A 13,001-nucleotide genomic window follows, 5' to 3' on the forward strand; every position below is an offset into this window, starting at 1 on the left:
GAAAGCATGATCCCCAATGCAGCAAGATTTTAAGCAATAATGAGAGCTGGAACCTCATCAGTGGATTAATCCATTTGAAGATTAATAACCTGAATGGACTACTGGGTGGTAAGTATAGACAGATGGGGTGTAGCTGGAGGAAGCAGGTCACAGGGATATGATCTTGGAAACTATATTTTTGTCCCTGGCTTATGCTGTAAGTCTCTATATCCCTGCTACCTGGCTGCCAAGAGTTGAGCAGCTTTTCTCTGACACACCCTCTGCCATGATGTTCTGCCTCATTGCAGGCCCAGAGCAAAGGAACTAGCTGACCATGAACTTGATCCTCTGAAACTATGTGTAGGTATATATGTTCTTACCTTCTAATATATAAACATTTCTGAAAAGGACCACATTTAAAGTGGTACACAGTAAATGGTTGTATTAGGAGACTGTGGCAAGACTTCAATGGCTTTGCTCTTGAGCCTGTGAAATGATTTTTAATCAGCTGCTTTTTCATGTTGGTAGTATGTATGATTTTTATTAAGCCTATACCCTACATTTTGACATTTCAAGAAAACAGAAATTTCCATGAGTCTACTTTTTGCCTTATCGAGAAAATGCAAGACTGTTTTGACTTGCATAATAAGCTCTTTTTGTAAGTGCTTCTCTCTTACCTGGTAAGGACGGCTCGTGGTCCCCGGGCCCGGGCATGCATTTTATCCAGCACCATGTGTTTCAGTTTCTGATAGTACACAGGACCGAAATAGATGTAAGCTTCCAAAGGCTCTCTGAAAGAAAAGTCAGAGTTTGGGGTTAAGAAACTAGGTTTGGACTGGGCATGGTGCTGTATACCTGTAATCCCTGCAGCCCAATTGGCTAAGGTGGTTAAGGCAGAAGGGTCACAAATTCAAAGACAGTACTTAGCAAGACCCTGTCTCAAAAAATAAAATATAAAAAGAGCTGGGGATGTGGCTCAGTGGTTAACTGCCCCTGGGTTCAATCCCTCAAACCAAAAAGCAGCTAAAGAGGTTGTGAAGCTGTGTGCAGATTTTCTCCTCTCACTGCCCTTTCTTGCCTGGACTACCACAACCCATCTCATGATTCTCCCTATTTTCACTTTTATACCCTGACAATCTATTCTTCACATAATAAACAGGGGTGAGTCCCTCTAAAATGTAAATCACAAAAAGATATTTTGCTCTAAACTTCTCATATCATTTCTCATCACACTAAGAATCAATATTGCCAAGATTCTATATAATAGCCAGAAGAGCAAACATAATCCAGCACCTGCCTGCCTCAAATTCATTTTCTATTCTCTCATGGCTCATTCTCCAACAATGCTGACCTCTTTATTCCTCAAAGGCAAAATGCTGTCCATGTCTCAGGGCGTTTGCATGTATTGTTTTCTTTGCCTGAACATTCTCCCATCAGGTATTCACATGACTCGTCAACAAAGCACCACCTCAGAGAGCCTTTCCCTTATCACCTTTTCCAAAGGAGGGTTTTACTTCCCCTGCAGCACTGCCACCCACCCAGCTGTCTCTACATGTAGTGCACTTCCACCTTTTGCTACTCTAGTATTTTTAATAACTTCTTTGGTTATTGCCTGTCTTCCCTACAAGAAGTAAACTGCAAGGATGAGCTCTCTGTCTCCTTTGCCACTGTGGCTCCAGCACCTCTAATAGTCTAGTACAGGTACTTAATAAATGTCATATAACTTATTTAATGAATCTTTAGAAAAACTGCAGTAAGAATTGAAAAAGAAGAGTGAACATACACATACTTTGACAAAAAAAACTTTTGTTTTTAATCTAGAACAAGAAAAACTAAGGCATTGATGCATTTGAAGCATTTGTGGCATCCTTCCTCAAAGGAAAGAAAGCACCTATTACCTGCCACACAATCCACACAACTATCTAAGGAGTATTGTCACACCTGTTCTGAAGATGAAGCAATAAAGCCAGGGTGCAGAGACTCTCCAGATGTCTGAGAGGAGGATCTAAGAGGAGAAGACGCAGCTAGTGAGTGGTGTAGTATGGATTCACATTCAGAGCTCGCCTGCCTCACCAGCCTACCTCGAAACACACACAAATACATTTTGAGCCACAGTGGGATCTTAACTGAGAAGAGCAAAGCAAGCCCCAGACTCAGCAGTGAGGCAACTGCACATACTCAGCAATGCCCAAGTGGAGTACTACCAATACCTTGGCGCCAATAGCAAAGGCTTGAGGAGCCATCAAGTCACTCTGCTGGCTTAAGCCCCACCAGACTCTGGGGGTCACACAATGCAGTGGAAGGTGCAATGGTGATGGAATCCAGAGACCCTGTTCCTGTCCCAGGTCTGTTGCACAGAAACAGGAGGACTTCTCTGTTTTCTTGGTTATAAAACAAGGCCAGCCAAAGGTTACTTCTAGTTCTAATGACTGATTCTAATCCTCAGTAATGTGGCTGCTCAGGGTAGAATTTATGGAGCTCCATGTTACTGCATTATCAACAGAATAAACAAATAATTTTTCCACCTCACTATATTCAACAATAAACACAGGATATATATTTTGAACTAAAAGGCTGAACAGTACTTCTCAAACTTTGCCATGGAGGGCTGGGGTGCAGCTTAGTAGTAGAGTGCCTGTCTAACATGCACAAAGCATTGGATTCCATCCCCAGCACCACACAAGAAAAGCAAAAACAAACAAAAATACTCTGCCATGGAGATAAATAGCAAAGAAATGAAAACTCTGGCTGGGGGTGTCTGGGAGGCAGTGTGGCTGTGGACATAGACTGAAGCTGCCCGAGCCCACAGGATATGACCACCCAGATCTGTCAGTATAGTTACTGATATACTATCAAGAAGCTCCACCAAATTGGTCCTGAGGTTTTGTATACTTTCTGGGTGGAGCCTAAGATGATTGGTTTATCAAAGACAACTGTGTTTTGATATGGATCTTTAGCTATTTTACTGAACCATTTTTGAAATGGACTATTGGTCTTTTCCTGAAATGTGATTTTCTCTAACGTTTGAGGAGGAGGCACCTAAAGAAATCCCTACTGTTACTGGACAGACCATTTTAAAAAGCACTCCATATGTTTAACAGCAAAGGATGTGGGCATGTTAATGACATCTGGAGAGTCTCTGCACCCTGCAATTAGGCTCTGTCTTCCTGTGCTTCCAGCCGAGCTTCACCTGTCCCCAAGGAGCTCACAACCTTGGAACAACCGTATAAGCACTGTGTCCCTGGATTTGAGCTGGCACAAGATACCTAACTGTATCTTAATTTAAGCAACTGATTTGATCCTTTAAAACCCACTGTGAGTCAAAACAATTGTAAGCACCTGTTTCTTACCAGTTGACAGGGAGAGCCCTTGCTGGGCGAGCTGGCCTTTGCCCTCTCCAACCTACTTAGCCCCCTCACATGGAAGCTAGCTGCTCTCTTCCAGTTCTCAGAACTTACTAATTTCTTTCTCTAGAAAGATGCTGAACATATTTTTTCCTCTGTATCAAACTTTCCAAGTGGCCTATCCTCCTCATCTCAGCTTAAATATCTGTTTTATCTCAAATATTCGCCTGCTCACAGGCATCTTCTAATCTCTCCTTTGTCTTCATTTTGGAGAGAACTATTTTTGGGTGGATCTACTTCTTTGCATTTCTTCATTTAACAAGCACCTCTAAGATAAATGGATAAAAAGAATGTGGCATATACACAATGAAATTTTACTCAGCAATAAAAGAGAATATAATCATGGCATTTGCAGGTAAATGAATGGTGTTGGAGAAGATAATGCTAAGTGAAGTTAGTCAATCCCCTAAAACGAAATGCTGAATGTTTTCTCTGATATAAGGAGGCTGATTCATAGTGGGGTAGGGAGGGGGAACATGGGAGGAATAGACGAACTCTAGATGGATCGGGTAGAGGGGTAGGAGGGAAACGAGGGGGCAGGGGGTTAGCAATGAGGGTGGAATGCGATGGACATCATTATTCAAAGTACGTGTATGAAGACATCAATTGGTGTCAACATACTTTATATACAACCAGAGATATGAAAAATTGTGCTCTATATGTGTAATAAGAATTGTATTGCATTATGCTGTCATTAATTTTTTAAAAAATCAATTAAAAAAAAAAAAACAAGCCCCTCTAGAGCACCTGCTGTGTGTCAGACCCTGTGCTAGCATGGGAACTAGAATACTGAAGAGACCAAGAGCCCAGAGTGCAACAGAGGGCAATGAGGGACGATATGACAGCAAGGGGCGGCAGTCATATTTGGCCCCGCTGAGAAGCTGCCGTTTGTGTATTTTTAAATGTCTAATAACAAATTTAAATGGTCAGCTCTCAAGCAAAGGGACCATGTCTATTTTGTTTACTTTTATACATTTGATGCCAATGGATAAAGAAATGTGGCATATATACACAATGGAATTTTGTTTACTTTTATACATTTGATGCCAATGGATAAAGAAATGTGGCATATATACACAATGGAATTTTGTTTACTTTTATACATTTGATGCCAAACGCATATTAAATGTTTAACACAAGTTTAGACCTCAGGCTACATATCAAAGTACCAATTGTCTGATAGTCAAATAAATGTAGAGTAAGTCCAACAGTTAAGGGAAACCCTCTGCATTATATACGATTGAGGTGTTTCATATTTTGTTAAATTAAATCTTTTCTACTTTTAAAATTATAACCATTCCAATAGCCCTCTTCAATTTATCAGTTTTCTAAATTTTCATTTTCTTTAAGCAGCAAAGAGGTGTTTATTGAGAGCTAGCCCAGTCCTCCTCCACGCGCACACAGCAACTGGTGACACTGAGAGGCCTACATTTTCATTTTTTTATATCAGAGTTCTTGAAAGAGTAAGGTTTTATTCTTTAAATTTTAATGCTCAATCCTTAAATCATACTTCTTTCTTTGAGATGGGGTCTTGCTCTGTTGCCTAACTTGGACTCAAATTTTGGGGCTTGAGTGATCCTCCCACCCCAGTCTCCTGAGTAGCTGGGACTGCAGGCATGCACCATCATGCCCAGTTTTGAAGTACACTCTTTAAGGTATACTGACAGAATACACCTTAAGGGCTCTTAACCTTCTATTCTAATACAACCATTCCTTTTTTTTTTTGAAAATGGCTCAACAGCATACTCACCCTGTGATGCCAGATGTGACATAGTCCTTCCCTAAGTAGTTATAACCATGGCGAACGAGGTCCTCACATACATCCTTCACTTTACTCCCTCCGAATGCAGTACCGTAGTGGAACCTGCCATCTAACACACCCGCCTTGCCGGCCAGCAGCTCAATTAACTTTCCCACCTGTGGGATGTGAACAAATTAAGTACCTCCCTGTGGTACAGGAATTCTCTTTGCTTATTTATCTCTGGCTTATTCTCTCAACAGGATATGGGACTACCACAATTAATAACAATGATAAATTAACAGCAGCAGTATTCATTGATCTCTTGCTGTGTGACACATTCTACTAAATCAGCTTGACATGTATGGTGTAATTCTCTACATCTCAAACACCTTACAAGTTAGGTAACATTATTCCCTCAGTTTCCATATGAGGAAACTGAAGTAAAGGAATAAAGTGACTTGTCCAATGCCATTGGCCAGTAAGAGGGGGAGCCAGGAGAACAGCCAAGTGGCCTTGAAAGGGAGACTCACATAGGTTTAGTGTAAGGGGCTCTCTGCAGAAGGCTAATAAGTACCTCACTCAGAAGACTCCAGTTGTGCAAGTGAGCTCCTTTTTCTCTGTAGAAGAGAGTGGCCCAGAAACTGCCAGGGACTAGGAGCTTGTTTATCCAGCAGGGGGTCAAAGGAATCTTTTTAAAACTCAGTTTCAGGGTCTCATCACCTCCACTTACTACAACTAAACTAACTGCCTGCTTTCTTCCTTAAAAGCTGTGTCTCTCAAAAGCCTAAAGGTAACTGACCGTCATTCTCGATGGGAAGCCATGTGGGTTCATTATGATGTCCGGACAGATGCCAGAATCACAAAATGGCATATCCTCCTGGGGGACGATCAAACCACAAACACCTGGGGGAGAGAAGATTTCATGCAACATAAAGCAAACTGACAGAAAGAAGAATACAGTACTTAATTGGGATCTTCCTGCTGCTATCTCTATTTCTACTGCTTTAAAATTTGCCCTATCGTCTCTATCAAGAATAACAAAAGCAATTTCCAGCAATCCTGTTAGACAGTCAAAAATGACTCTCCTTGCAGAAAAGAACTGCAGCCTGTGGACTGTCCTGCTGGAGTGATACACAATGATGCTGTCAGGCTGCTTGCTCACCCTCCTGTGCCACGAAGACCAAAGAGCAGCAATTCCCTGGGACCTGAGCCGAAGTCCCTGAAGCTTTAAGTCGACAATCTTGCTCCTTGCCAGTTAGGCTGTGATCTGTGAGGTTCTGCACCCAAATTACAGGAATCCAACACAGAACTGATTGAACAAGAGGGGCATGTAAAATACAGTTTTAAAAAACTGTGGCTGATATTCACAGAACTGGCTGGTTGGCTGATTCTTGCCAGGACTTCCCTGGCTGAGCCTATATTGCCTGAAAGAATTTTAATTCCTATAGTTTACAGCATGTTAAAAAAGCAATCTTTGAACTTGTAAAGATAAACAAGAAAATTAAATGCCAAATCATTCTTGGAGAAAAATGTTAGAATCAGAAATGAAATTCTAAGAATGAAAACAGAACAAAACAAAAAAACCTAACAATTCTCTGCAAATGACTGATGTTCTCTTAAATTAATTGTGGTTTATTACTCCCTTAATGTTGTTCTAAAGTTATAGGGGACTTTGTTGCTAAGTTGTTTTTAATTCTTGGAATTTCTTTTTCGTGAGAGGAGGAGAAAAAATAGAATTTAGATTTTTACCCACAATCACATAATTTAGAATTGGAAAACTAGTCTACAATGGCACTGAATTAAGAAAAAAAGTTCTCATAATGTAGTAAGATAAAATTCTTTTTTTCCCCTGTCTGCAGAGTTATCAACCATCTGCACCTATTGAAAAACTGTTCTTATTTTTTCATTCCTCACTTCAGCTTCTATATAACTATTCAAACTATTTTATTATTATTTTTGCAGTACTGGGGATCAAACCTAGGGTCTTGTGCAGGCATGCTGGGCAAGTACTATACCACTGAGCCCTTCAAACTACTTTAAAATAAAATTTTTGTGATTTGTTATAGTTGTGAAGAGCTAAAGTCTACGGGAAAAAGATGGCCATTCATGCCATCTACTTATTTCATATTAGTTATTAATACTCCAATTTCTAGAGGCTGCCAACAAGATGTAATTAGGTCTGAGGAGCTGAATTCTAGAGCACAGAGTTATTTTAATTGGCATTTTGGTTGAAATGGTTTTGTTTATTATAAAGAACGTATGCTTTCCTACAAGAACAGAAGCAGTCATTCAGTTCACTTTATTTCAAATTCTACTACAATGTGTTAGAACTTAAATCAAGCAGAGTGTGTGACCCTCTTTTCTTTCCTCTAAAAATCCATCTTATCCACACTGAAATTATCTGACAAAACCCTAGGGCTACTTGGAAATCTGCTTTGAAAGAGATCAAATTGTAAATCTAGGTACACCGACAACAACATTGTATAGGAGTGAACAAAATGTTAAAAACGGCAACTCCTAAAGGGACTGATCCTGGGACGCCTGGCTAAGAATGACATTTTGGCTGGTGAGGGGATGGAGGGTTCAACTATATCCTTGAAAACAAAACTGAAGCAAAACGAGCCACCCTTGGCAGAGCTTCACAGGGGTGCAGGGTTTGCTCAGGATGTAGACCAGGCCTCTCACCCTCCCACAGGAGAAGGTGAGGAGCGAGGGACAGAAGTTACAAAAATGACCATGGAAGCATGACATACTCAGATGGCGGGGGGTGGGGGGAAGAGAGATGACTTGCACTTTGTATTTTCAGTTTTAGTTGTCTCATTTAACCAAGGAAATTTAACTTCATTATGTTACTAAAAAAAAAATAATACTCACAATATTTAATAACTTTCCTTGAAACTTGGTTAATATTTAGTACACAGTCTCCTTTTTGAGAAGTTTTTTTATTTGCCCTCTTCTGACATTTTGATAAAAACAAAACAAAACAAAACAAAAAAAACAACATAAGTAGCTTTCCGATTTTTCCATTCCCTTGTAGGAACTGCTTTGGCTGTATCTGAACCAAGGGCACCTGTAAGCCAAAAATTAAATCTTCGCTAACTTAAAATTACTTTAGGCTCTGAAAACCCTTTTATATGCCAAGATGGTTCCCATAGCAGACAGCCTGTGTTGTTTGTTTTGTGTGAAAGTGAATGATAAAAGATCCATGAAATCGACACAGAAAGCCCGAACAGCAGAAAGAACTGAGGGCTCTCCATCACTGCGGCTTCTACCCTCTGCTGACTTGGGGGACAATGGGAGCTACACATCCAACTGCAGATCTAACACAGCTGTGCATTTCATTAGATGAAGAGCATTAGTGACACAAGTAAATAATTAACTTATTCTGGTCCGCTGACTGTGCTTATGAGACCAGTCATAGCTGACAGATTTTAATACGAGTTAACACAAAGAGGCCATAATGAGCTTAGAAGTTAAAACAAAATATTTAGACAGAATTTGACGATTTCGAATCTCAAATTAGACAGATGATTTTTAAAAGTTTGCATTTTGCTGAATTCATTAGGGGCAAAAAGAGACTTCTCAACCTTAGAATCAGACTTTTTTTTTTAAGGATATTTCTCTGAGTCAGAAGTACTTGAGTCCTTAAAGTGGGGAAGTTTCTTACTTTCCAATGGAAAATTAAAATTCTGTTTTCTCCAGGGACACAGGAATAAAATCCATTCCAGTATTAAGAATGCTTAAAAGTTATGGTCACTTTCCTTCAGTACTGGCCTAAAAATGTAAATGATATGCGGTATGCTTCAGTGTGTTAACACTCCCCTGGATTCCTGAAAAGAGGATGGACTACAAATAAACCATATCTAATGGAAGCTGTTGTGAGACAATTACCAATTCATATTTTAAATGCTTACACAGCATTTCAGATTTTAAAATAAAATTTCATCCCCTAGTTCATGCTGTGTCTCAACCCCATTGTTTATAGCACAACCTCCTGGCAGTAAAAGGCAAATACACCAGTCAACATGACGAGGACATTTAGTGCACTCACTGGGACCTACTGGAAATCAGACCACAGACAGATCTTCAGGACATCTAACAAATGCAAAAACCAAATAAAAAAGAAAACCAAATCTCACAATGTTAGAGAAAAAGGGTACTACAGATATCCAGTCATCAGAACATTATTCCATCCTCACTGACCTTAATTTCAAGTTGTAAAAAGGAAGAAAGCAGAGATTCTGAAGAGGCTATAAGTGGGTGTCAACCCAGTCAAGACCCAGAGTCACAGTACTGTGCCATGCCCCAGACATTGCAGGATCCTACACCAGTTTTCTATTTCCATCTCTGTGGCTTCACAGAGTGACACAGAAATTGACTTTAGTGGCCTTAAGAATAATTTGATTTTCTTAAAAAAGTATTTCCAATTATAAATAGTAACAAAATTATTCAAGTCATTTTTGGCTCTTCTAACATTAATTTTAGTTATTGAATCTGTGTAATGGACTACCTTAATTTGAATAGATGAGAACCGAAGAGGAAAAATGTTAGAAAAAAATTAAAGCACTCCAGAACCTTATCAATAGAGGAAAGTGAACAACAACTAGAGAAGACAATGGTAATGATATCCTTAATTTAAGAGCTGTTTCTGGGGCTGGGGTTGTAGCTCAGTGGTAGGGCACTTGCCTCACATACGTGAGGCCCTGGGTTCAATCCTCAGCACCACACAAAAATAAATAAACAAAAATAAAGATATTGTGTCCATCTACAACTAAAAAATAAAAATAAAAAAAGGAGCTGTTTCTGATGTGACTTCAATGTGTAATTGCTAATGGACAGGTTAGCCATTACTAAGCAGATGCAGTGCCACAAGTACTATGAGGAGGTGGGAACTGGAAGAGGTTTAGGACTTCAAAATCAGATAGGTAAAGGTAGCCTATGCTGACTATTCAAGTGGAATATTTCAAACTAGCACATTTATACAATTCTCCTTGCTGCATTCAAATGTGCTAAGTGATACAGAGCACATCTGGCAGAAAGGTCTACTGAAACCACCAAGAAACACCTAAATCACCTGCTTTTACTTCTGGTAGATAAAAACTTAACTGTCATATAAGTCCATGTACTCTGCACAGCTGAACATGCTCTGTGCTGAACAAAAGGTGAAAAGATGCTCTGACTTTTCTGTAGAGTCACAGTGTAAGAAGAGGGCAAGTATTTGGTAAGGAGTGTATGCTCTTCTGCCTCCTAATAACCCAGTATTGATGAAGTCTATAAATGTGGGGAAATGCCATCTGTGGAGATGATTACTACTTGGCCCTCAGACCAAGGGAGAATGGAATAGCGAGGAATCAAGTGACTTTAATCTGACTCTGCTGTTCAACAGATAATCTGAGTTGGGGGCCTTAGGAGTTTGGTCTTTCTAATGGGAATAATTATCAACTACCTCTTAAGGCAATTGTGCTAGAAGCACAGATGAGCTAATGTCTGAGAGGTACTTTACTGGTCCTTTGAGAAAGGCTCCATTTAAATACAGGAATTATTATTATATAAGAAACGAAATTACTCTCAGCAGGAAGCATGCTAGCAAAGGCAAGGAGAACAACCTAATGAATAGATGGTGCAGGATCACTTGCACTAACTTTGGCTAAAGAAGTGAAAAGAAGTGCTAGTCTCCCTGAGTTCAGGCTCTTTATCTTTATCAGAACTGTTGCTTCCTAATAACATCAGAGCTTCACAGGGGCTGGGGCTGGGGCTTTCTACTGGAAAATAGCTTACTACAATAAATACAGCCCTAAATAGGGCTAAAGAAGTAGACAGGCGGCTTTCAAGATTGTTCCTATTAAATAAGAAACGTTTTGCTTTGAATAAACTCATCTCTGTGGGCCTTAAAACATTCAGAAATGGAAATATCTAGATCAAAATGTGAAGGCTAACACAGGTAGTTACTCCTTTCTTCCCTTCCCTCTTTCTAGTTACTGCATTAACCTTCTATTTTTCACACGACCACCTTAAATAATCCCCAGGGAAAGCGATAGACAAAAACTGTAACTTGTTCTGCTGTTGAATCACTTCCAGATCTATCATATCACTTGCCATATCCCAGTTGACATAATTTTAATTCAGCTCTTCCTTACATGTTAACAGATAAATAATGCATAAGAAAACTTGATTAGCTTTCTTATTAAAACATCACTCTAAATGAGAGGAGGCGGTAGAAGACAATACAGTTTTTACACGGCTTTCCCATGAGCAGTTGAATGGTTTGATGTGATAAATTTGCATAGTCTGAGGCACACAAAAGCCTGATTAATTGAAACCCTTACAATGCTTCTGGATGCAGCTATTGTAAAACAATAGCCATAGGAACTTTACAAAATACACACGGCTGAATGTGTCAAGAGCTTAATAAAATGTGTTGAGGCTACACTATTTGGAAACAGAATTGGAGATTTTTATTCTGGGCCATAAAACACTAAATACCCTAATTTCAAAGCTTTAGTTGGATATTTACTGAAAGGTCAGAGGGTTACAGGCTAGCTATCAAAGATCAAAATTTGTTCTTAAAAAGCAAATTAATAAACTCTTCTTACAATAAGGCATCTATGTGTGCAAAATAATCCCAACTTCCTAACACAAAAGTGAGAGCTCCTGGAATTTCTTTTTGAATTCAAACTCTGAAGGATCATTGGGCATCATGTACCTTATCTTGGGGCTCACACTGTTAGCCCTGTCGGGCCCATCTCCCCTCCCACTTAGAAACTTCCATTCAAGCAGGATCAAGCGGAGGAGGGAGCCAAAGATATCCAGACTGTTTGAAGCCTCAGACTTGCAGAGAGGATTTTAGACAGTCTCAAGTACTACATGAGTACAAGGTGCTGTTATTATTACTACTTTAAATCAGGATCTTTTCACTCTCTCTGTTTTAAAAGCAAAATATAGAAAAATTTTTTAAAAAGCTGACAAAACTAATTTTTAACCCGACCTTATTTAATAAATAAACTTTCTTCTTAGCTTTTCTGGCACACATGAATGTGCATTTTCTAACTTCCTGCAGCCTCTCTATAGCCAGTGTTTAAGGATTCTTTGATGTGTTGGAAAGAGGGTGGGTTTTCATTTCTTCTAAGAAACATTCAATCAAAATCTTAATAAATTAATTTGCAAGTTGCTGAACAACATATTAACGCAAAGTGGAGGCAAGTGACCTTTATAATGGGACTTCTTTTGAAAAAGAAAGGACCCAAGATGAATCTTTCAAATCATTTAATCTACATATGCGTCATCCTTACCAGCCAAAGATGGATGGACACACTGAACGATTAAGTGAAAAACTACCTTTCTAAGACTAGACTTCTGTTTCACACAAAGGCTGGCTTCAGTCCATTTAAACTAGCTGCCTGGTCCTCAGGGCCTGGAGGAGACACTGAGGAGTGTATGCCATTATCTCAGATGTGCAGTTATTAAGAAGCTTCTGTTTGCCAGGACAAACACTCTTCCTCAAATTCAGTGTTTCCTCTTTAGGAATGCTGCTTGGTGTTGCTGCCTGATTCTGTGAGCTACAGGACCTCTGCTGGAGGTGTTAATCCTTTCTTACATGAGAGACTGAGAAATGTTCTTTCAGGAAAGTGATATATTGCTTTTTTCCTCTCTCCCTCCACATCAAAGGAGTCTACTTTTTCCTTACTCATTGTGAATGGCAGCAGAAGAAAGAGGAAATCTGGGAATATAATAATTTGGCATGCCTGAACACTGAAATAAAACATAATGTGGGGACTCCTTAGGCTAGTGTAATTTTTGCTGAATGATTAAAAAACAAAAAGACCAAAACAAAATAAAAAAATGGAGCAAGAAATCTAACTAATGCACTAGCCATTAGA

The 13,001-nt window shown here is 39.4% G+C and overlaps 1 protein-coding gene across 2 annotated transcripts in view; it reads right to left on the reverse strand.

Annotated features, from left to right (window-relative positions):
* The window catches only part of Polr3b (RNA polymerase III subunit B), a 126,359-nt gene that overhangs the window by 16,060 nt on the left and 97,298 nt on the right, over positions 1-13,001 (reverse strand). For both annotated transcript variants that reach the window (XM_078052896.1, XM_078052895.1), the window contains 3 exons: positions 5,924-6,027; positions 5,134-5,300; positions 657-770 (listed from right to left, as the gene is read on the reverse strand). In XM_078052896.1, the coding sequence (XP_077909022.1) occupies positions 657-770; positions 5,134-5,300; positions 5,924-6,027 (385 nt within the window). The remainder of the gene's footprint in view (positions 1-656; positions 771-5,133; positions 5,301-5,923; positions 6,028-13,001) is intronic.

Source organism: Ictidomys tridecemlineatus, chromosome 6 (assembly GCF_052094955.1).
Source record: "Ictidomys tridecemlineatus isolate mIctTri1 chromosome 6, mIctTri1.hap1, whole genome shotgun sequence".
NCBI lineage: Eukaryota > Metazoa > Chordata > Mammalia > Rodentia > Sciuridae > Ictidomys > Ictidomys tridecemlineatus.